This window comes from Mchenga conophoros, linkage group LG23 (assembly GCF_057382185.1).
Source record: "Mchenga conophoros isolate Kocher_MC1m ecotype Shallow Benthic linkage group LG23, M_conophoros_male_GT1.1, whole genome shotgun sequence".
NCBI lineage: Eukaryota > Metazoa > Chordata > Actinopteri > Cichliformes > Cichlidae > Mchenga > Mchenga conophoros.
This window is the reverse complement of record NC_140547.1, coordinates 7,085,668-7,111,382: the sequence shown is the minus strand read 5'-3', so window position 1 is coordinate 7,111,382 and position 25,715 is coordinate 7,085,668. Positions and strand designations below refer to the sequence as shown.

General features: G+C 40.6%; 2 protein-coding genes across 4 annotated transcripts in view; one reads left to right on the top strand and one right to left on the bottom strand.

Annotated features, from left to right (window-relative positions):
- ralgps2 (Ral GEF with PH domain and SH3 binding motif 2) overlaps positions 1-25,715 on the bottom strand; it is a 73,702-nt gene that overhangs the window by 8,095 nt on the left and 39,892 nt on the right. For 2 of the 3 annotated variants that reach the window (XM_085266501.1, XM_085266504.1), the window contains 7 exons: positions 3,298-3,435; positions 2,272-2,362; positions 1,991-2,058; positions 1,484-1,622; positions 1,207-1,358; positions 1,070-1,124; positions 370-447 (listed from right to left, as the gene is read on the bottom strand). In XM_085266501.1, the coding sequence (XP_085122627.1) occupies positions 370-447; positions 1,070-1,124; positions 1,207-1,358; positions 1,484-1,622; positions 1,991-2,058; positions 2,272-2,362; positions 3,298-3,435 (721 nt within the window). The remainder of the gene's footprint in view (positions 1-369; positions 448-1,069; positions 1,125-1,206; positions 1,359-1,483; positions 1,623-1,990; positions 2,059-2,271; positions 2,363-3,297; positions 3,436-25,715) is intronic. The other variant, XM_085266503.1, reaches the window with a different exon arrangement.
- angptl1a (angiopoietin-like 1a) lies at positions 5,333-25,184 on the top strand. Its single transcript, XM_085266505.1, has 6 exons — positions 5,333-5,650; positions 15,904-16,151; positions 16,275-16,895; positions 19,723-19,916; positions 21,035-21,305; positions 21,395-25,184. Exons 2-6 carry the CDS (start codon positions 15,962-15,964, stop codon positions 21,580-21,582), a joined length of 1,464 nt encoding a protein of 487 aa, XP_085122631.1. The 5' UTR covers positions 5,333-5,650; positions 15,904-15,961; the 3' UTR covers positions 21,583-25,184.

The window sequence follows — 25,715 nt, the reverse complement described above, 5'->3', positions numbered from 1 at the left end:
GTTTTAATAAGGTGCAGTAAGATTCATCCTCAGACTTCTTGTCTGTTAAGTCAACGCTTGTAGCTTTAGCTGGCTGACGTGCAGACTCCAATACCTTGACTTCAACCTCAATAAGTCTGAGAATGAGACAGGCATGCAAGAAATTCGAGAAGGCAGCAAAAGATAAAGAACCATAAGAATCCTTTTCCCTTCACCAGATATGTGATTTCACCAGCACATACACTCTTATTTCAAACTACAAGATTACCCCAGCAGTACACACACTAAGCACCAGCACACAGCAGCCCCTGGCAGGGACTCAAGGGTGGAAAGTGAGGGCAAGAGAGGCTTTGGCTCAGATCAAGTTTGTTCCGGTCGAGATGGGTGTACCTGCTGGGCCTCAAGACGCCTTTGTAGGGGATGCGGGCCACACGGGTCACTGGGCCCAGAGAGTGATAGAACCGAGTCCTGTTCAGAATAGCATAAGATAGGATAGGACAAAATAGGGGGCACGGGATACTGTTAAGGCTGTGTGGCTCTCTTTTTCCCCCACTGTTTTTTTTTTTGCCTTATTTAAATAGCATGGATTAGGGAAAGATGAGGAGCAGTTATTTGGTTAGAGGAGTTATCGATGGATGTGTTTTTTGGGTTACTCAAAACTTTAAAAAAAGGAACAGTGCTTTAAAAGAGGTTAAGATGATTTTCAAGCAAGTAGATTCTTCAGCTGAGCATTTTTTCCTCATAGTTTTGCTCCAGACACAGGTTGGCACGGGGGCTGCTAGACTTAAATGTTAAAGCAGTTAATACATTTCAGGCTGCTGGAGAAGCAGAAGCACCTTTACATCTTTGCTAAAGGCAAAGCGCAGCAGTGGACGGATGAGGCATGACTGCCATGGCTGCAAGGCTAAAAGCATGGCGCGTGTGAGAGGGTTTCAATGGCAGATCGTTTTGCATAAATGTGCCTTGAAGCCAGAGCTTTAAAATTTAGATGATCACATCCAGGCTGGGGATTTTTTTTTTTTCCTTCAATCTGATTTTTGCATGTGGTTATGATGAAAAAACAGTGAAGACATGGATGCATTAGCTTTACCTCTCAAAAGCTGGCCAAGACATCTCTTCGCTGAGCTCCGAGCCCTCACTGCTCCCTGTATACATATAAAAAACATCATAAAAACATCCACTGAACATAAAAACTCTACTTCATAACTGTAGAGGTGTAAGTTTTACCAAGTGAAATGCCACTGGACAGAGTCGAGCTCTCTGCTTGTCCCCTGGTAGGACTGTGGCTTTCCATCACGCTGTCATCCAACAGATGGCGAGAGCCAGCATTGGGAAATGTAGCACTTTTAAACTCTACTGTATTTGTCTTATGGATAAAGCTGTGGAGACACAACAAAGCAGACAGAGTAGCACCAGTGTGTATGTGTGTGTGTGTATATTTTTTAAACTATAGGACATACATATGAAAATTATTTCTTATAAAAGATTAACAATAGAAACTGACTTGTAGCCCAGACTGTGGCACTTCCTGTGTCCGTAGGGCAGAAGGTTCCTGGGGGATGGAGGTGTTGCTGGGACTTTGGTTCCGTCTGGTGCTACCGCACATTTACGTCCACAGAGAGGAGATGCTGACGCTTCCTGACCTGTAAACAGAGTAAAACCACAACAGAAGAATAGAGATGTCATGTTTATGGTGTGTACAGAAAAAAAACAAGTTAATTCTTTATTATTCTTATTATTTTAAAGAACTTTTAAATTCCACTTTAAGTGAAAAATGTAGGACATTGAAATGCACAGTGACATCGAAAACAATCTTTGCGAATAAAGACATTAATGACAGTATAACAGGATCAATCAATTAAAACATGTTACTTTTTAACAACATTGGACAAATGTGTCATTTAATTTGAAAATAAAACAAAAACTATAATTTTTGTTATAACTGATATACTAATGTGCAAATTTGAAACTACTTGGACATTCAGTTCAGATTAAGTGAGACTAAACTCACCGACAAGATCCTCTTTGGAGGCGTTGGCTCGTGGTGTGCTGGTGCCTGGCTCAATCTTCTGTGACAATCTAAAGAAAAAAAATGCAGCATAAATCAATTGAAAAAAATCAATTTCAGTACCCTACAATACTCTTCTGTAAATTCATCATGATGAAAAGAAACAGGCATCATGATGAAAAGAAACAAGCAAGCAGTACAATTAACAGCAAAAACATCTCTCTTTATCACCTTGGCAAGAAATCATAACTATAATGCAAAAGCTTTGTTTGTTTGCTTCTTACTTGTAATTGTCATCCTCCACAAACTTCTGCAACTCCTCAATATACCTGACTGAGTTGAGATACTTCTGTATATGAGGCAACACTGGTATATCTGAGAAAGAGAAGATACAGGCAGACATGAAATTAAAAACACATGTGTACATGTGAGCCTGTGTAACACAAGCTGCCAGCATACTTTACGTTGGCTAGAATAAGGGTCTGGAAAAAGGATAACATTAGTACTTTAAACCAAACACAGCTCCAGAGCAGCAGCCGCCTGAGTGTAGCTAGGAAATAGCTGTGTCTTAGTTTTAAGTACTTAAATGACCAACACCTATTTGAAACATCTGCATATTTTTAAAGAACATGAAAAACAACCGTTTTCCAGTAAACTGTGGTTGTGTGCTGGAGGACTTTTAAACCCACTCTATGTAGAATCTTCCTCGAAGGGTATTAGCCAATTTTAAGCAAATATTTGTACTAATTCAAATGACTCACTTCCTGCTCCACTTTTAGTGAATAACAGTTTGAATAAAGCCTTATGGTGGGATTTTTGGTGCTGCAAATGTGCCGGTCCACATACGAGTTTCTGGTTGGACAGGGTTTTCACCTATCCCAGACACGCTCGGGGATGGGAATTCAGACTGCGTATCGCTTAAAGTTGATGACGTAAGCGTGTGCCGAATGTTAATTGGTTGAAAAGAGGGCTGGAGAGAGGGAACAATCAGTTTCACTTCAGCTCTTCGTACGTTATAACTTTTGTGCTTTCTGCGGCTGGCTGATGGACCAACAACAGCACAAGCAAGAGTGGCATGTACCAGACACTTTGTACACTGCCTCCATCTGACAACGGTGCCCTCTGCAGGCAGACGAACAGTCACCGGATGGGACAAACCCTACCCATGCCGGACAAGTCTTGCTTTATTTATCCAACGCTGGTTTTTGATGCAACCACCCCAAATGTAACCACAGTGAAAAACAATCTGCAAACATACACATAAATATACATACTACACCAGCATAGGCATGTATCTGTTGAAGTCTCACCGTAGGTACAGGATCTCTGCAGGTCCGATATGATTCTGAGAATGTTATTCATCAGGTTTGATCTCTGTTCGTTCTCCAGTATGCTGCCCGTGGAGGGGTAGGCTGAATCTATATATGTCAGATCAGAAAGGTACATTCCTAAAAAGGGAGGAAAAAGCAGATAGAAAGAGATGTCTGTTAAATTAAGAGAATCAGAGCACAACTCCCTCATGCACTCATCCTTCAGCGATCCAAGAGCCCCCTGCAAGCCAAACGAGGACAGCGTCCATCTGTTGGAGGTGTTATTTTAACCCTCAGTGGAGAACACAGGGAGTTTTCCTGACCGAACGCAGAGCTCAGCTCATTAGAAAGCAAACATGTAGACACAAACAAGGCTGGACACTGCAACAGAGCCAGATTTCCTTGGGTGCATGATGCAAGTGTCATGCAGCTGTGGGGTTCTTGGAGTCACATTCAGCTGGTAATTGCACACTGCTTGTTTGATATGGCAAAAACAGACAGGAATAAAAACCCTGCAAAACCTAATTTGCATATACTTTGCTCAAGCTTCAAAAATACTTTTTCCCTCTGATTTTTTTCCCCCAGTGGATCTGAACAAGTGCTCCGAGTAGATCTTCTCTTTAGCCTTTCCAAATCATGGCCATCTCTCTCCCACCAAACTCTCAGTGCCTATTTCTGGCTGAGATTCTTACTCTCATTAAATAAATATTAACATTAAAAGACAAACCCAGAAGCAGCTTGCCATCAATCTGAAGAGAGTTATTAACAAGTTGAACTGATGGTGCGCATTTCCTTACAGTCCCCTCTTCTTTTCATTTTTCTTGCAGAATGTTTTTTTTTTTGGACACGCCAGGGTCAAGATTGGGTGCAGATGTAAGAAAACTTATCACACAGCAGACTGCATGACACCCACAACCCTCCCCTCCATGGAAAATTGTGTAATACACACAGCACTGCTGACAGAGACCCTAAACACACAACGGCAGGAGGAGATCCAACAGATAAAGGAGGTCACACTTTGTTTTTGGGATAACACACACACACAGCTGATTAGAATTAGAGGGAAAGGGTGAGAACAGAAGAAAAAGTTTACAAGTGCTTTTCAACTCAGCAGTGAGTTGGGGAGAAGAGGAGGAAGAGAGAAATCCTAAAGGCTTAACCGCTATAGCTTCTTGTCTGAGAGTATGTCAGGGATAACGGCGGTTAGTCATGCACAAATCCATACTGCCTGGAACACGCAGACAGAAGCATGAGTAGAGAAGCTGTGGTTTGCATACACAGGCACTTTGTATGTGTTTACTTGCAGCAAAACTTGTACGAGATGGAAAGAAATAAATAGTCATGGCAAGAAGGCAGAAATTCAATCACAAATCAGGGAGAAAATTCTTCCAAAATGGTCAAGTAAGATCTTTTAAACATTACAGCTTAAACATGTATGAATAACACATTCAAGTAAATCACAATGGTGACAAAAAGCAAGTTAAGTCCAAATAAACTTAGAGTAAACCTGGAGTGACCATTTTGCACCAGTAGTGCCACGAATCATTTCTATCTGCCTGCTTTGGTCTCCGACTCTCACATCCAGCTGTTCTCTACAGGAAGAAGCTCCGAAACCCCAGCAGCATTACAATCAGCTTTTCTCGTTGCTACAGGGAAAAGCAAAAGGAGGGGAACTTCAAGCTGTAATTAAGGATGAAGAGGTCAAAGCAGTCCTGGACTCAGCAAAACACCTGAATTCAAACAGGCCTTGTCTCTTTGCTCCCTTATACAAAAACCACACAGGTCATTGTTAAGGATGGGACATTTAATCAGCAGCTCTGCCATTTTCTTTTTCAGTCTTTTCTTTTCTTTATCACTTATGACATCAGAGGTAGGCTGGGCGACTAAAAAATAAATAAATAAATAAAATAAAGGAGGGAGGAAAAAAAAAAAAAAAAAAAAAAAAAAAAAAAAAGCAATCTTCAACACCCACACCCTCATCCCCCTTCTCCTCCCTTCTCTTCCTTCTTCCCCTCCCTCTTCTAGTCTCCCCCATGCTTTGTGAAAAACTCAAGGCATCAGTGGTGAGAGCTCAGTCTGTTGAAGTGGCCGGCTTTTGAACCATACCCCAGTCTGAGCACCAGGAAAGTTCACAGGGAGCTTCGGGAAGTAGGGCCTTGACTAAAGCCTTGCATTGTGATTTATTGCTACAGAACAGGAGGAGTGAGTAGAGGAGAGAACCTCTGAAGACTTGGACAAAGAGAGAGACAGAGACATGAGTCCTGCGCACTGCAGCCCGGTGAAGACAGAATATAATATACACGTGACACCATAACTGCAGGAAAACATCCATCTCACTACTGGTAACAAAAAGGTAAACGCTGCTCGAGTTTTATTCTGTTTTCAATTTTGATTTTGGAATCAGTGAGTGTGTGTGTCTGTCAGCAAGATGGTGTTTTGTGTGTGTCTGGGCAGCTGTGAGAGCTCTGGCTGAGAGGTTGGAGAGGTTAGGACGTTTCGTGACTGGAGGTTACATCTGCAGACAGAAACATTTAGCAACGCTTCTTTGGCTATCCCCTGGAGTCTGACTGAGAAATACTGTGTACAGCATACTGAGAAGTGTATCGTGTATACATTTAACATATGTAATGTATATGAGGCCAACAAAGAAATCTGGAGAATTTATGAATTTATGATCCTAGTTGTATTAAGGAAGGGCAAAAACAACTGAATTCAGAGAGTACAACTTTTTCTGGTGTGCAGGGCCATGATTTACATCAGTTTAGGGCTGCTCAATTAATCGAATTTTAATCACGATTACGATCTGGGCTTTCAACGATCATTAAAAATGACTGAGCCGATTATTAGCCCCTCCCTAATTTATCCGCGACACCTTAAAGGCCGGTCCGTGAAAATATTGTCGGGCGCAAAAAAGGTTGGAGACGCTGATTAAGAGGACCCGAGGGAAGCCCGGAAAGCTAAGCAGAAGTTATTTGGAGAGGAGAGTGACTGCCGCTGGTTGAAAAGAGAGGTAAAAAAAACTTCAGTGGTGTTGCACACTATTTTATATTATTTTTTAAAGTCATTGTTAACCCTTTAAAGCCGGTCAGAGCAGCACGCTCCGTGTTGTGTAACTATTTTTAAATCCCTGTAGAACCGGAACCGTGTAAGCTAGCGCAATAATTTGTTTTGCATATGAAACCGGAGGAGTTGTACTTACATCTGATGCCATCAGCTTGTCCTCGGTCACAGTTTCCTTCCACATAAAGCTTTGCAAAAATTGCATAAAAAGCTCTTGCAGGAACAAAAACACAATATTCCAGAAACACGCTTTGCCGTTCCTATCAGCTGTTCGTAACACTTCCCACAGTGAAACAGACGTCAGCGCGAACTGTATGTCCGCCATTTCCTGGCCGAAACCGGAAGTGACGTCATTTTCGCGGAAATTGTAGTTTTTTGCTTGTAGGCCTTAAAAGCCTATACTGGTCATGTTTGACCTTTCTGAATAGTTGCTGGGATGCTTAGAACTCAAATTGCACTGCTGGAAATAGTTTATTTTGATGCACATGCTGTTTTCTTTGCAAATTTGCATCATAGGATTGTTTTTTCGTTTTTCCTGCAGTATATAAAAATTGGTGTATCTCCAAAATAAAACTATGAAGACACTCAAAATAAATTTCCTGTTGTTGTAAACTATTTTTTGCAACTTTTTTGTATTTAAAGTTTTGAGGGATAAGCCTCTTAAATTTCTCCAAGTAGAAATATATGTAAACAAAACAAAAACGATTTTCAATTTTTTTGTAGTTTATTGCACTTTTTTGCAATTAATGTAGTTACTATGGACTTAATGCATACATATTATTAAAATATGGGCTATAACAGTTGCATAGCAAATTGAAATGCTCCCACAAACGGCACTACAACATGTAAAAAAAATAATATGAGCTCTGGCGGACTTGGTTCTATAGTAGGTCTTAAAGGGTTAAATAAATATCGTCAAATAATCGCGATCTCAATTTCAGTGAAAATAATCGTGATTATCATTTTTGCCATAATCGAGCAGCCCTACATCAGTTATGTAAAATGATTTTAAAAAATATACAGTCAATGAGTTGTTTCATCTAGATGTGAGAATGGAGAAACATCCAAGATCTTAAAGTTGCTCTGAAAATGACATTAAACCTTACCTGAGGAGAAAGAAAAAGCCAGAGAGAAGACAAAAAAAAGAAAACTGGGACATTCCAGCAAAACACTTGAGGGAGAGTGATCAGCTCAGATGGAGAGATTTGAGCTCTGCTCCTAGGCCTGTTTATTTTTTCTTGGCTTTTGGTTTCCTAATACAGTCTGAACCTGGCTGCTAACAGGGGTACGGGGATGTAGCCGAGTTAACCTGGTGGAAATCGGGGTTAGGCCAATAAGTTCCATCTGTACATTCAGACGTGGTGAGATCTCATCTCACCTCACAGCCCCTTTTGGAAGGCTTAAAAGTGAGCAGATTCTATGACAGTTTATAAGCTCCCCGTTCAGGGTTGTGTTAAGGGAAAAGATAAAAATGCAGTGTAAGCCAACCTTAACCACATCCTCTATCAAATACACCCCATGGACATAAGACACTTCAGTCCCAACCTTGTCATGATGGCAAAAGCTTTGAACACTAATAACATCAATATGGTGCTCTTCCATATCAGCAACTCACAATTATCTTCAAATGTTTTTGCTTACGTCCTGGTCTGTTGGTGGTATCTGTGGAAACATTCTGCTCGCTACAAAGCCACATCTGTGAATGCTGTAAAGGTCCGTGAGAGACACGCAGACCTTCAAAAAGCCAGTGTTTGAAGTAAAAAGCAAAATGAGCGATGGCGAAAAGGAAAGAAAACACTGCACGAGCATGCTCATTTTTCCGCTTAGAGTAATAAATCATAATATCGATACCTCTAATAATTCAGGCTGGAAAAATAAGTGGGAGAAAAAAAAAAAGATAAAAAAAGATAAAGGGGAGGCAGGAACAGCTGTCTGAGAAATATCCAGAACATTCCGTGCTGAAGCACCAGCATTCGGCTCTACCTGAACCGTGACTGCACGAAGGACAGGCTTTAAAAACGGGTCATTACTTACAATCCACGCATAAACTAACCATACTCATAGCCTTCACCTTAAGAGTTTTAAATCACAGCAGAACATCTGTTTGATGTCTTTTCTATTTAAAGTTTGCAAAAGTCCCATGACAAGCCAGTCAGGCAGTGCGTGGCCCATCAGAGTCAGTTACCTGCAGCCCTCCCCACCAGTCCCTTCATAGACTATGCTGTAACTCAGCACGGGACTCATAACTCACCCAGCCAGCACCAACAAACAGCTGCGGTTTTTGGGCAGCAGGCATGCATCCAATCGTATCTTGCATTTTTAACCCGTGTCAATGCTAGTCTCAACTGATTTTATCTGCAAAACGCAGCCAATTAGAGAAGCGGACAAAGATAACATCCTGGATAAAGTCTTATCCAAAAACACTGCTCCTGCACTACTGTGTGCACATGTTAAACCCAACCACAGAACAACAACTCTGACACATTACATATCTCTTAAAACTCAAACCGACATTATGAGCCACACAAACTTTTAGACTTTATAAAGACATACAAAAACTAGTGGAGGATAAAGTCAAGGATAGTCACAGGAAAGTTTGTTTGAACTGTGAAGCTCATTAATGAGAGCTTGGACACAGCTGAACAGACTGGTCACCGTAGGGAGGAAGAGGTCAGCCAGGAGGTCAGGGTAAATAGACGGGTGAAGTGGAGGCATGTAACTAAGTAGAGCCAGTGGACAACAAGCGTGTAATGCAGTGTGCAAATTTATGTGTTCTTCCTTGTTGATTTAGCTAATAGAAAGCATGTGAAGTCTGAGGTTTGAGTTTAAGGCTAGGTGTGACTCAGAAGAGAAATAAAAACCAAGGAAAAGTATGCACGAGTGGCCAAAGAATGTACTAAATCAGAAATTTTAAACCATCCAGCCAAACAAACATTCATATAAATTCTTTTTTTTTTTTTAAATATTTTCCCCCCTCCTTGCTCTCCTGGATCGCCTGACCTTCCTGAAAGTAATTTTTGCTGCACAAAACCTGAAGCAGCAATCCAGATATTCATTTATTTATCAGTTATCAACCAAAGAGCACGCCAAGGTGAAGCTACAGCTAATCTATCAACCTAGCTAGGTTAATTTTAAATTAATTTTCACCAAGAAACTGGGATTGTTGTGGAGGGTTACATCAATAAACATAAAAGACACAAAATTAATACCAACCTATCGGTGGAGCACACACAGAACAGTCCCAGTTTCTCACGTGACCCATTGAGAAGACAAATTAGCCACGTCTGACTGAGAAAAATACACTATACAAAGGAAGATGCAAGTTTATGGTGTCATCAGTTGGTTTTTTCATGCACAAAAATGAATAATGCCAAAGATGTGTGTGTGTGTGTGTGTGTCGTCTATTCTATAGGAGGGGAAGCAAGAGGAAGAGTGTCATGTAATAATGACAGTGTTGGAAATCTCAGTCATTACATTAAGCACAGCACAGACAAAAGGATGACCCTGAGTTTCTGTGCATTTAAGTGCATGTTATGAACGCAGAGTAAGACGGGAAACCCGCTTTCCACAAAGACCAATTGATTTCGGGCGGATGAGTGGGTGGGGGCAAAGTAGAGGAAGGGTGGGACTGTACCCTAATCTACAAATAGACCTCTGACCCCAACAACAGTCTCAGCCCACATGTTTATAGAGTTTCCCCTACAGAAGAAGGAAAACAGATGGGGGGGCCCGTAGGGCCTCAGGTAGCATCATCAAGGACGACAGTTTAGTAGCTAGAAAAGCAGGAGGTTGAAATAACTTGTTAGTAAGGGTTGGTTTTATTAAAAATACAGGCCACCATCAACTTAATATTCAAGTTATGTTTAGTGATTGCCTTAAGTTCCAGTAAAAACCTCCAGTATCCGTTTGTGGCTCAGGTTTTCTAATAAAAAGAAAATCCTACTGTAATTCTTTGCATCTGCCCTCATTTCCCTTTTAGTTTTACACCATGAACTGATATAAAACATTCCCATTACTTACTGTACCGCAATGTAATTTGTATTCCATTTTAGAAGCGGCATTTAAAGTTTCTTCAGTTTTGATGAGGCTTTTACGAGTTTTGTGTTTTTAGCACTCCTGTGTGAATGCTGGGGTTTTTTTGGTTTGTTTTTCTTCTCATTAACTGCTTCATAATGTCAGCGCTTTTACTACATCCCCACTCATGCCGAGTTATCCTCCCAAAGCCTTTTATTTACTCACATTTTCATTCTATCCTTCATCAAAAGCAAGTTAGATCGTTTCTTTGTTGGCCGTTCTGCGTACACTTCTGTAACCTATTGTTTCAGCAAGCGCAGGAAAAGTTTGACTTTGAGTTACTCATGTAACTCAGCTGTCTGATGTCATGAACAGAAAAAAAGCTGCTGCTGTTGTTGTTGCTGTTTCCACGTTGTTCCTTGAATGAGAATAAACTTCTTTCCTTCACTCATCCCTATTTTCCCTATTTTGTTTTCACGTTCCCTTCTTTTTGTAACCAGTGATGAGGTGTTTGGAGGTATTTTGGACTTATTGTGGGAAAGTCTGAGGACCAGATGAGGGAGTGGAAGCAGAGGATTTTGGAGGCTGGGAAAAAACATTGACTTTGAAAATATAAATAAATTCTATCCAAGTCATTCTCTCCCACTGGCTGGACTGCAATCCATCAAGTGAGAGACTGACACATTAGAAACCCACCGTGGGCGCTGAAACAAACATGCTGCAGACTGATATTATACATATGTACAGGAGGTTACAAACTGAAGCAAAAACAAATATAAAGTTTCTCATTAAGGTATTAAGCTCCCATGTGCCACCAACACAGCTTTAAAGGCACCACAGATTTAATTCTCCAACTCTATGAAACATTAAATGAGGGATAAACATCATTACCTTCATAGTTATCCCCTTGTATAGACTTTTAATACCGCTGCGTAACCCGTTGGCCTCTAAGGCCACAGCATGGTTTACATCAATCTTATACTCATACTTGCATACATACTTTGGTGCTCTAAGGAAACAAGTAAACCCAAACATCTCCTCACTGCAAGGTTCAAGCACTTAGGCCTATACTTTTCTCCTGGTTTATGGAACATGTACTTCTCCACTGGCTGTGACTACAGTTAAACTACTTATGTAACCACTTGAGCAGACATCTGGATCAGGTCCGCCATCTTCACATGAAATCACAATCAACTGGCTCTTCTCAGAATTTCTGGACATAATATAGAGCAAGACTGTGTGTAAACAGCCTAACAAACAGCACACTTGTAATTTCACATCTAAGTTTCTCCACGCAGTTGTTCAGATCTTTCTTTTAATTTATCACTTGTCTTTTTGGCATTCCTTCTAAAGTACACACTATTACAAATATTTATTATAAACTGCCTGCATGGAGATTGTCATACACCTGTAGGTGTCTGGTTACAGGTGTATGACAATCTCCATGCAGGCAGTTTATAATAAATATTTGTAATAGTTTTCTTTAGGTGACAAATGAATATATGTTTTTTGCAATTATGCACGGTGAAACCCAAGGTTATAAGAGTGCCTGCCATATGGCCATCTCTGTGAAGTCAGCCTCAACAATCATTATGCTGTCTATCCGAATATTACAAGCTAATTTTTCCCTGCCAGGAGTAAAGTAAACAGATGTCTTACTTAATGACTTCTCTGATCATTTCCTCTCTTACAACAATGATAATATAATTATAACATCAGCCTCTACACGAACAATCTAAAGGTAGACGAAAGCCAGTTTCTCTCCAGAGGAAACTGGCTGTCATTGTGCTGTCAATGTAAATGTAGTAAGCCAAGACCAATTTGAAATGCAGTTAATTCAGCATGGCGCCAATTCTCATTTTGTAATTCGTAATTTTGTTTTTGTATAGTTTTTGTTTTTTTCATATATGGGCAAGTGCGGTGAACCCCTTTATGTTTTTTTTATCATTTACAAAATGACTAAAAAACATAAAACAAAATATAGTGCCACTACAGCTGAAGTGCAGAAGTTGCATTTATAATAGTGTAATGGTTCATACAGTGGAATGACTGTGGATTGAAAATAAATTAACCCACAGCACAGACAGGGGCATACAAAAAGAGACATGCCGACAGGGGAGTGAGATACTGTAAGATAGATAAGGAAGTGCATACCCTGCATGACAGAGGTGCATGAGATCATACTACTGCCAAAAAGATGGAGGAAAAAAGAAAAGGCATGCAGAGGTGACCGTTTGTCAGTCCTTCACTGGTTTCAAATGGACTACACAATTTTTTGCTAGTAAAGCAGCACCAACAAAAAAATAAATCCTATTCATATTAAAGTAGAAAATTGGTTTAAATGTTTCTTATTTGGTATACTACTTACAGTCTAATTCTCCCATGTGCTTTTAGTTAACTGTAACTGAAAAGGGTGGAAGGAGCACTAAACAGAGGGAGCAAAGAGGAAGAAAAGCAATGAAAAAAGGGGGGGAAGTCGAGAGGATGGGGCTTTCACATTGAAAGAAAGTGCCAGAGAATTCTGTTAAGAATAAAAAGGAATGAGAGTAGTTTATGTATGAGAGGATTTGCCTCAGGTTACGTTCACGATGACTGACCTGAAAGGCAAAGAGGGGCCATGACCCATTTTCTACCACCATTACTTTCTTCCATCTTTAACCTCCTACTGTTTCTCAACCACCTGACAGTACATTCTAAGTGAAATAATACTTGCAGCCTACAACTTGCACATCAAGTTTGTGACCTTAAGCTAACTTGGTACTACACATTCTTGCTTCCTGACTCCAAAAACACAATGTTAATGTCCTGATGGCTGCATCCATCTTTTATACACAATGCAGAGCCTGAGGAGAAATCAAGGAGTGTGAACTCATGCATATATGGACAGATGTGTACTACTGCACAAGTATAAAAAGATACGTTACCAGATGTTCTTTAAACACAGGTGAGCTTTGTGTTTTTCTTTTAACAACCCTTACAGGCCTGAACCAATTTAGATGTTTTTTTTCTCCTTCTTACTCAAAAGGGCACTCTGCTTGTTCTGGTGAAACACTGTCAATGTTGTACCTTTACAACACACTACTGACCTCTCAGCATCTCCTGGAATGTCTTTGATATGCTACGTTTCCATGAAAAGAGACTAGGCCCCTCATACTCAGAACCACCACACAGAAGGAAATAAAATGAAGGTAGGAGCTGAGAGAGCAAAGGGATAGAAGAAAGGGACTGTAGGTAGGTGCTAAGGCAGGCAATAACTGATAGATGAGCTGTGATGTTACAGTTCTGTTCATGGCTCGTACGCTTTATGAATATGAAGACTTTCTGGAACTGATAGGTTTAAAAAGTCAGCCACAGTTTAGAAGAGAAGACACTTGAAGACTGATAGTGCTGATGCTGCTGGTAAAGACATTAGCAGCTCTCACCAAGGTCAGCAAGGATACAGTACCTGGTTACGCTGTCAGACACACAAGCTGCTGGAAAAACATACAACCATGAAAATGAATAACATCTCTGAGTAGTCATGCACACAGAGTATTCAATCATACAGACAGACACACAAACTTAAACATACCATTAAAAAGGTACACACGCACACATACACCCTGCAGATCTAGAGTACTAACTGTAATTCTGCCCCCTTTCAACATTGTTCCAAGTGACATAATTGCCAGAATTCCTGAAGAACCACAATGGCGTCATATGGGAGACACACAGCGCCTGAGTTTCAGGGTGGAGGGTAGGCCATAATGATGTGGCATAGAGAAAAGACTGACTGTGAAGAGTGATGGAGGGGATTAGGAGGGATAGAAAGTCTTGGCCTTGCATAGGACCAGGTCGGGTGTTAAATTGAGCAGTACATGAGACTGTGAGAGCGCTTTTTGTGTTTGTATGCTGATGAGAAACAGAACAAAAAAAAAAAAAATCACAAGGGGAAACAGCTTTGCACATATTTTTGATTGATTTCTGACTTAATCTCACATCCATTAGTGACTGTCCTGCATGCATGTTTGGAAAATATAATTTAAATAAAATATAAATAGTACCTCTTACCCAACACCTGTGCTGGCATGTTTAACTGTGTCAAGGAAACTGCATTAGGGTCAATTTGTGGTTGGTGTGTTTCAGGTGAGGCCAGTGCAAGTAGCCAACCTAGTTACAAAGAACAATAACATTATATCTAAGCTGTGGAAGTAGCAAGTCAGAAGCCAGGTATTTATATTTTAATGTCATGGTGGAACAACGTGGACTAGACTTTATATCTAAAAAAATAAATAAATAAATAAAAATAAAAATAAAAAAACTATACAGCCAAGTGGCACTGAATTTCCTACTGAGGTGCATGGCCACAACATTTTACACCCTCTTAAGGCTGGAGTACTCCCTCAATTGTATGCAAAAGGTTTTTACGCTATGCTAAAAAATGCCAGAAGCTTAGTGAGGTGCTTTTTAGCAGCCTGTGCTGCATGCTAACCACCGTTTCCTGTTGCTAAGAACTGAAAAATGCTCAGCTACGGATAAAATCTGTCTCATTACTGTCACTTGAAAAATCACACTGGAGGACAGGTGAGACAAATACGGTAACGATACGATAACAATGGAGCAGATTATACTGCTCTGTTCTCAAACGACCCATGTCTGTAGCAGATGACATCTCCAGCATGGCACATTATTGTTAAAAAGCTTGTTGATACATTTAGCTTGATGTGGGTCTGCCATGTAAGCATCGATCAGCAAGAATCAGGTAACTGTAACACATTAGGTTGCCATTTTGTGTCATATCAATAAAAGTGTATCTGTTGTGGGGGAAAAGAAACTAAGAAGAGACTGTGCTTTGCAAGTCCCAACTTAAAAATAAATGAAGTTGCCATCCATTTTCTGCTGCTTCCAGTATCTACAGTACAATCCAGAAACTGGAAGTTGATTCCTGTGGTCAACTTGCTGAGAAGTACCATAATTTCTAAAAAGGGTTCCTGATTCCTACAGTTGGGGGAAAATAACAAAACAAAACAAAACAAAAAAAAACATCTTTAAGTAGGATCTTATAGAAGCCGGGAGGATGGGAGTTTGCCAAGTCTCTGTCCTAGACTAAAGAAGATAAACTAAATTCAAGGGCAGGATGAAGATAAAGATAAATCAGCAACAGTTAGATATCATAGCTCCTTAATAGGGGGAAACCAAGAGAACCTCTGAATAATGGGGTGTCTGTCAGCAGGGGAACTAACTAAGACAGAAAGCAGACGTAAGCCAGTTGGCTGGACAGAAAATGTGTTCTCTCTTTGACTATTTCCACACAAATAACAGTCTGTGGGAGCAGTACGTGACAAATTCTCAACTGGATACTTTCCTAAACAATTAGATTGTCTGCTGATATCTTTTTTTAAGAAAGAAAAAAAAAAGCTTCAAATACCATTTCATCAAAATACTATATCCCTCTGCTCTGGAAAAGCAAACAATTAACAGTCCTGGTGTTTTATTCATTGTACACAAAGAAAAAGCTGTTTCCTTAACTCCTAAGGTCGTGTGTTCTTTCAGGGAGGCCTGGAGGGAGTACCAGCAGCTGCCCATCTATCCATTCAGTCAGCCAGCAGCAATGCAAGGGCTGATGTGGCGTCTGTGCGCCTTGCTCTGCCTCTCCCTCTGGCAGGAAAGTTACTGCAGGAGCTCCAGGGAAGCCCGGAGGACCAAAGAGCCTTCTCTCCACAGGAGTAAAAGAGCTCCTCTGGATCCTGATGCCAAAAAATGCTCTTATACCTTCCTTGTACCTGAGCAGAGAATCACAGGTAGAAAATATGCTATTTTTCGAAAAGTACCCTTAGTACAATATGGTTGAACTAGTTTCTCTTTTGCTTCCCATTACATCAAAACAGCTTCTTATTAATCTCTTAAATCATATCTGTCATCAGGTCCAATCTGTGCCAGCACCACAGGCCCAGAGCCAGACAAGGAAAGAGTGACCCGTATGGAGATTGCAGATGTGCGGGATGTGCTCAACAAACAGCGCCGTGAGATTGAGACGCTGCAGCTGGTGGTAGATGTGGATGGTAACTTGGTGAATGAGATGAAGCTGCTGCGGAAAGAGAGCAGGAACATGAACTCCAGGGTGACCCAACTATATATGCAGCTGCTACATGAGATCATCAGGAAGAGAGACAACTCCTTGGAGCTCGCCCAGCTGGAGAACCGTGTCCTCAATGTGACCTCAGAGATGATGCGACTGGCTTCAAGGTATAGGGAGCTAGAGGCCCGTTTTGCCACAATGGCCGGAGTGGTCAACAACCAGTCCATTCTCATATCTGTACTGGAGGAGCAGTGTATGAGGACGCTGGGACGCAGTGAGCTGCCTGCAGTTCCCCCTCTGGTGCAGGTGGTACCGCAGAATATACCAGTCAACAACCGTTTCACCAATGAGATACAGAGGGACAATAACAACAGGGAGTTCTCCCGTGGACCACGCATCAACCCACCTACAATAAGCCCTTTTGGGATTGACCCTCCACCACCGCAAGGAACGCTTACCTCTGATGGCAAGTACAAATTTAAAATAGCAGGCAAAGATTGAGGAATAACTGAGGACTGTAAAACAGTCAGGAATCTAATGACTTTTAGTAGGCTGACGCTGAGCAAAAGTAAGATGTCTTAAGTAACTGTCAGAAACTGTGCTAATTGTACACACAACTACTAAAGTATAATTAGCTAGGGATCGCAATTCAAAACCTAATTTCTCGCAACAGTTGGTACTGTTGAGGCACAGTTGGCTCATGCTTGGCATGCTACAGAGGCAGTGAAATCATACATTCCTATGATCCCACTTGGCTGCTTGTATTGGCAGCATGATACAGAGCATATGCACTAAATTAGTGGGATGGGGATTAGGCCTCTTTTAACAGCATTAAGAAGACTTGGTAAAATGGGAAAAGATATATCTTCAATTGGATAAGTAAAGGGGCAGGGTATAGTTAAAGTACCCATCTACTGGATTTGCCCAACAAGTCTGAGAACCCTGCACTAAAATAACTAATCAGATAAAATCCTCTAAATAGACAATGCTCCTTTGTTCTTTTCTTCCAAAAAAAAGTTGACCATCTGACATCTGAGAAAGATAATCGCCAATGTGAAACTAATTTGCAAGGTAGACTGCTACTTGGAAACGGCTCCTAAAACTTGGTCCGGGCGCTTGTATTTTGACTGGCGATTAAAGTATGGGGAAGAATGTTGAAAGGGGTTATACAAGCCCTTAAACGGTGAAACAGACAAAGGGGAAAGCAAAACAAAGCCTGTCTGAAAAAATGATGGGTCAGAACCAGACAAATTTAAGGGCCAAAATAAATGTATTTTTGACAGGGTCACAGTTTAACTACATTATCGTCATCATCATATCATCAAGTTTAAACCAATACATTTCACATCTTATTTGTAAATTACCCTTTACTTTCAGTCATTTGGTATGCATGTCTATGGCGAATTATAAGGTAGGTATGTGTATATATATATATATGGAGCCTGAACATCCTCGGCTGGGCAAACTATATGAAAGCACCCAAAATTCACCTTAAAAAAAAAAGGTATCAGAATGAGAAAAAAAACCCCAAAACAAACAAACAAAAAAACAAAAAACACCACATTTTTATATCAGGAAATATTTGAGAAAACATGCACCAATGCCATAAAACTGCATCTATGATATGGCAAAGCATCACCTATTCTGGGCTTTACATATGGCAGAGTTAAATAATGACATAAAATTCAGATGTACACTATTTTGGAAATAATTAAGTCAGTTTTTCTGTTTATGATCATTCGGGCGGCATAGTTAGACCTTAGCATTATGATATTTTTGCTTTGTTTAAAAGGCATCAGCTTACAGTCACTGTCCTGTCATTGCAAAAAAGGGGGAAAAAAAGAAGAAAAAATTTAAGTCTATACAAGAGTTAATGCCTATACAGTCATTTTAAATGTGCGTTAATCACAAGTGTCTGGTTTCTCATGAAAGCCCACATCAATCAGTGAAACACTGTTCTTCTTAAATCACAGACCTGTCGCCACCTCCACTGACATTCAAATAATGACATGCTTCTTTTAAGCTCAAAGAGCAGAGGAGCATATTTTAAAAGCCTCCACGCAGAAAAAAAATCTCCAAAGAAACACAAAGGTAGAAGACGGCACGAGGTGAGGAAGTGCCCGTGGGAGGTAAAATTGCAGAGACTGAACTTGTAACAGACAAGAAGACCGCGTATCCTTTTAACTACCTCTAGCTATGTGGAGTTCCTCATCCGCCTTACCAAGCTGTAACTGTCTGATTAGTTATCAGCCGATTAAAGTGTATTTGAACTGACATACATACTACAAACAGCATTCTGACCATATCCTTACTGACCTTATCCATCAGCTGCTGTTTTCACTCGATTAGTGGTGCTCCTTCATGATCGAGATAAAAAGTTATAATAGGAAGATTTAATTTTGTTTTTTTCTATGGAGTTTTTATGGATGAGTTTTTGCAGCAGACAGGATAGATCTGAAACAAGGAGGGAAAAGTGTAAAACAGAAAGCCACCACAGGTCCTAGCAGCCCCTCTTCCATGTAGGTTCCATACAAGTATAAATACGCACCGCTTCACCACAGTTTGGTCTAGATGAACCAACTACTATGTATTATACTGGGTACCTATGTGCTTTCAGAGAGTCTACCACAGGCCTCTAGACTAGACAGACAGACCCAGCTTGTGTTGATACTGGTTTAATAAATATTCACAGAGAGAAAGAAGAAATGTGGCCGGTTTAGATTCAGCTGCTTCAGCTCAGCTCTGGTGCAGCGCCACCTCATAGCTTTGACTGAAGGTGGAATCTAGGTGAATATTAAATAACAGCTTTGGTGTGCAGATGAAAGCTTATGTAACTTCAGACTGTGGGATGTTTGGGTGGTCTGAGCAAAGATATTAATTCCCAGCTTTGTCTTCCCTTTTAATCTAGTTTATAATGACTTCTGTATGTTAACTACAAAGAGTGACATTTAAATCAGGACATAGTCAAGTCTTATTATTCAGAAGTTTCCAACTGTGTGCAAGTCAGATAATATGTGTTGTTTAATAATTAAATAAAGAAAAATGAAGATTCTGTAAGTTAGTCAAAGATATGGTAATACATGGCTTTTTAGTGCAAGTTACGGCTCATCTTAGTATCATGCGTACCCTTGTCCTCAAAATTATCACCTATTAAAATCACCACTTGGGTTTCTCAATATTAACAATATAATTTATATGCAGATTAAAATATCACAAATGAGTGTTCATCAATATTAATGTTCAAATAAGAACCGCTCATTTATCTTCCTCTTCTACATCATTTACAACACCAGGTCCCTTCAATGACTGCTACCAGGTGCGAAAGGCAGGCTACACCACCAGTGGTATGTACCTTCTTAAGGCAAACGGCAGTGACCGACTGATCCAAGCCTGGTGCGAGCATGGCCTCGACAATGGAGGATGGACAGTTATGCAAAGGAGGAAAGATGGCTCTGTTAACTTCTTCCGCAACTGGGAGAACTACAAGGTAAGTTTACGGAAAAGGAGATTAATGAAGTAACAGCAGGTCTAACAGGACATGTGATAAGAATTTGGCATTTCAAGGACACAAATGTACAATAACAGTAGGTTTAGGGCCACTAGCCAAGAATATGTAGCTTACCCTGCAGATGATCATAAAATCTATACTGAACCTATGATTGGCTAGTTGCTTATGCCAATGGCCCAAAAATAAAGTGACAGATAAAGAGACTCCGTATCACTCTTTTCACAAGTCCCACCTTCAAGAGAGCAATGCCAACAAAATTAGTAAGTTTGTGCAGCCCACCCCTTTCCTTAGCAGCCCAGTCTCTGAGGTTCATTTTAAGGTCACTAAGCAAGCACTTGTTCAAACAGTGTAAATAGCTTAGTGGTGGATTTCCTCACACTGAAACTGCAGCCAAGAACTGAATCCAGGGACAAATGTATGCAATAAGAGAGCCCCAAGGGCTGAGAGTGAAACGCAGCTCCCCTCTCAACCCCACTGGAAATGACCCCTGTTTCTCTACTTCCCATGTCTCAGCCTTATGAGATAAGATGACCTTTTTTCCTGTGTCATTTCTATCAAAATGCCTGACCTCCGTTTTCTCTGTATGTGATGAAGGCAAATTGCAGGAGTTCTCCTTGAGTCATAAAATTTGGATTCATGTATTAATACGGTCATGGTGATTGGATTAGAGACAGAAAACACTTGTGCAGTTCTCCACTTGCTGCATTCAACTCTCCATCTAAAACACTGCCAAATCATCGCTGGCTTTGCTGTTCAACAAATTTGTAGAGTGAGAAACCGCAGATCACAACCTTAACACATTATCATTTCAATGGGAAACAGATTTGATTTCAATTCACTTGATTGCAAGGAGAAAACTCATATAAACACAGCTCCCTGGCAAGAATTCATAATAACCTCACTCCATTTTAATGTTTGTGTTCTTTGGAAACGATTTGCCTTCACTGACCACAGAAGCAAAGGATCTATTCATTCACCATTTAGCTAAACCGCAGTATCCAGCTTACGTAAATTAGTGCTACACGTACAAAAGTAGTGACATTGAAATCACAAGTGAAACTGTCGTACTGTCATAATGTGGTGCCTGTCCCCTGCAGAAAGGCTTCGGTAACATAGATGGCGAACACTGGCTCGGCCTGGAAAACATCTACAATCTTACGAAACAGGGTGATTACAAGCTGATGATAGAGCTGGAAGACTGGACAGGAAAGAAGGTGTATGCCGAGTACAGCAGCTTTCATCTGGAGTCTGAGAAGGAGGGCTACCGGCTGAGGCTAGGCACCTACCAGGGCAATGCTGGTGACTCCTTTAGCAGTCACAACGGCAAACAGTTCACTACGCTCGATCGTGACAAGGACTCCTTCTCTGGTAGGGGGACATATTGGTTACATTAGTTTGAAATAATTCATGTATTACTCTGATCTTATTTTCTGAGCCTGGGTTCTTCTCTTCATTAGGTAACTGCGCCCACTTCCACAAGGGCGGCTGGTGGTACAATGCCTGCGGACAGACCAATCTGAATGGGGTGTGGTACAGCGGGGGAGTTTACCGCAGCAAGTTTCAGGATGGAATCTTCTGGGCAGACTACGGGGGCGGTTTCTACTCCCTAAAATCAGTCCGCCTCATGATGCGGCCAATTGACTAGGACAATGAACTGTGGTTCTTTCAGATGCATCTCAGTCTCCATCCTTATCGTTCTCTACCCATAAATAAATAAATCCCGTAAAGGCAGAAGCAGGAATCTCTGCCACATCTGAGGAAGAGGTAGCGACATGTTTATGGCCAACAGTCCACTCTGTGGCTAGTTAACATGAAGACTGATACCACCGCCTTCCCCAAGTAACTACTCTCCATCTATCAGTGTGGACAGTCTATGAAGTTCCCTGAGGCCTTTTAGTATGACTGTGTCCTATTTTACTCACTCTTCTTGAGATTAAGTATGTTATAAAGGGAAATTATTATTTACTACAGTGATGAGATTTCTTCTGAGCAGCTAATGGCGACTTATTGAAAGTGTTCCCCATAGGATGGGGCATTGAATAAACTGCGATGTTTAATCGTGGTAGCATGAAAATTAATGCAATCTAAAGTAGTGCTGAGAAGACCTGCCAAACAGTGAGAGGAAATAAATAGTTCACCTACTGTCTACCGTTTCTACTGGATTTCCTGGACTTCTGGGGCAACAACCGACCCCCAGCACCAAACCCACAAACCCACCGACTGAACAAGAACCTGTGCAACAATGTGCTTGTTCAATGTGCATATGGCTGAGACGGCTTTAGTATGTAAATATCTTTGGCTTTATTTGTGAAAGTTAATTTAAAAAGGTTGTGATTCTACTCAGGCCAAATGTTCACAATGTCATCACTCTGCCATTCTTTGTTATTTAACAGTGTATTTATATTTAATATAGTCATGGCATTGTTATATCTAGCCCTGTAACAATACAATTCTTTACACTTTTCTTATCCAGTGTAGAAATACATCAGTAGCACTTCAACACACATACACACACACACACACACACACACACACACACACACACACACGCGCGCGCAAACACACAAGACAAAACTACCTGGAGTGGATATCTAGTTGACTTTAGGATGGACAAGTTGTGACATGAGCTACCAGCCATCAGAGAGGAATTAAATTCTTTCATAAACAATAAAATGTCTCACTTTTCACTACGCTTCTTGTTTTAATAAATAGCAAGACTTTCATAAAATCATTTCCCACACGAATACACTTGCAAATGTCACTGTGTAAAATATTAGCACAGCAATTTTATTTATAAAGGATGACAGCATCGCCTAAAATAAGCCACTATATTGGATCTGATTTAGTTGCAATCCAAGCTGTCATAGCAATGAATAAGATCAGGGAGACTTCCAAATTAAAGGAAGTGAACAGAAATTAGCTCTGACCACACACGGGGACTGCATTTACAAATTTACAGTAGGTCAGATGTGAGACAAGAATTGTCATTTATGTCCCCCTGTTTAGCCGGAGTTTTTCAGAGAACTTAATAAAGCAACATAAACTGCCATAACTAAACATCTTCTAATTTGGAGACAAGTCAACAAACTAGTATTGACCAGTCATCTTAAATTATGCCTCCACTAGACTCTTCTTTTAGAAGAACTGTAAGTCAGAGCAGACCGAAGCTTTGCGCTCTAAAGGTCCGGGGCAGATGAGAACTAGCCGTACTAGAGCCTGACACAGAGGACTGTAGGTTACAGGAATTGGTTATGAAAACCTCCCGGCCCCAACCCCGCTGGCAGGATTTTTGATGTGAGATATTTGACACTTTTAACTTGCTGTTTTCCATTACATTAGTTATTCCAAACGCTGATGCTCGTGTCCCACAGCTACCACTACTCAGCAACAGCAAGCTGGAGTTGGAGCACCACTGAGCTCAATTCTGGCATTCTGTAAAAATCTCTCTCCCCTAACAAGAGGCCAAAAACTGAAAATACACGCTACAGCATCGCATTAATAAAATTACACTGGGACTATCATAAATATTAACGAGCTCTTTATCAGTGACATCCTGTTCAGAGAAGTGTAGCACCAAGCTACACGAACACAAAGGATATTTTTAATCCGTTTGTGCAACCAAGCAGATCGCGGCCAACAGCTGTTGGTTCAATTGTGTAATTGAAATCGAAAACTTTATTATTTTTAGCGTTTAAAATCAGATGCAAATCAAATAGGTTTTATTTTCTTCCATGTGTACAGTACCTATGATCCTGTATTAGATATTAGATCACTTGTCGAGCAGTGTTTAGCAACACCAAAGACACTGGTGGCAAAGTTTTGCTACTGATATACTGCTTTTGCTAGACAAGGTGAAGGTGAAAGGACAGGAACTATTTTAAACTGCATGAATGGCTTTATTCCTAGAGTTAACCCATATGTTTCTATGGGCTCTTTGTCCCTACACGATTTGCTAGAGATCAAGGATGTGAGCTTAGACAGGAGGCAGCAATGTCTGCCAAACCTAATAGTAGGTCAGAGATCAGACTGTTGCGCATATACACAGTTCAGCACAAATGTGTCACTGTAGAGCCAACACATGGCTCTTTCTCCAGACCGTTTATTGCCAGTGATAGGCATCACACCCAAAAATAATGGAAATTGAGCACAGTCACAAACATGTCAAGAAGCCATTCAAATAAAGTTTAGGAAACAAAACCTTTTGGTAAGAAAAACAAACAAACAACAACAACATGGTAATTTCAGCCCTCTGTTCTAAGTTGGGACTTTAATTTACGGCAACACTCAAATTCAGCAGGTTCTGTGTTTAGACACCAGAGAGGTCAATATGCGAACATCAAGAGAAACCAAACACAAATTTATTCCTTAAGCACACCCAACACTTAGCTGGGAGTGATGCTCTGGAACAAGCACTGCGACTTTCAGTCTCCTGCTCATTCATTCCCGTTTTCTCCACCCTGGAGGAATCGGGAGAATTTACGATTAAGGGAAATGTGCAGGAGCAAGAAAGTGGCAATTTCTCTTTCTCTTGAGCGCCAGGTTGGCTCGATCCAGTCCTGAGGCAGCCAGTTAGTTGGTCACACATCCACAAGCATCATAGACAAGTTTATACTGTAAGGAAAGACCATGCAACTCCCACATATATGCCCTAGAAATCCCCACCCCAAGACAGAGCAACAAATGACGAATGACAAAAGCTTACCGAAAAGTAAGTTTCCTTTTGATTAACATATACACAATGACGACACAGTTTAGATGTGCATTTGTCTTATTGTTTTACAGACATCCATGATGGAGCAGTGTGGGAAAATGGGTCACCTAAACTTTCTTTAATGGCAAACAGACTCTTGCGCGCTGCGTATTTCCTTGTGTCTGTTTGTTTGTGCATACTTGAGTGTCCAAGTCTGAATCACACAGAGGTAGCTATGATACAAGGCTGATTGAAAGGGGGGGGACTGTGGTAGGTTTTAAAAAAGTTATTTAGCCAACCTGAAGTCAAAACAAGAACAAACAGTTCAGCTATAAAACCACACACATGGCATGAACGTTTTCCTTGCAACTCGTAAGGGATTCCTGTGTGATGTCATACCGTGGAGCCAGAGGGAAAAAGGAATATGAATGTTCAAGGGAAGGAAAAAAACAAAACCTTTTTAACGTGTCCTAGTGATTCATGTGTTTTTTCCTGCTAAAGGGAACTTTGATTTTTCATAAGAGAGCAGAAAATTTATGCTCAACATTCACCATTAAGCCAAAGGGAGGGGGGGGGGGAAATCAATGATGTGTTACAAAGATGCGAAAGCTTCTGAGGAAACAGACAGCTTACTGCTTACTGACTGACAAATGATTGTCGTAGTGACGTAAAGACAAACGCAGGAGGGAAGTTTGGCTTTTCAAACCCAGACGCTTGTCATTAAAGTAACCTTTAGCCCATAAAGATAAGCTGAGTGCAAGGCATCTTAATGGATACTAAAAGTAAACTAGGGATTATTTATTTTTGTTTATTTTAGTGTTTTCCATTGAAATTTTTATAGACGATGATAAAAATCCCAAATATGTGAGTCACTAGAACCATTACGGCTACTTCTGCAGAGAAGGGCTAAATTATTGAGCAAGTTCAAAGTTATTTAGAAATGCATCTTCAATCCTTTTGGTTATATGGTACACACTGTGTCAAACAGAGGTGATTAAAAAAATACTATTGCTAAATAAAAAGTTTTTAAAATGCACAACATCTAGTCTCCCATGGTGTAACAAACTATTGAGATACATAAGGTTTGA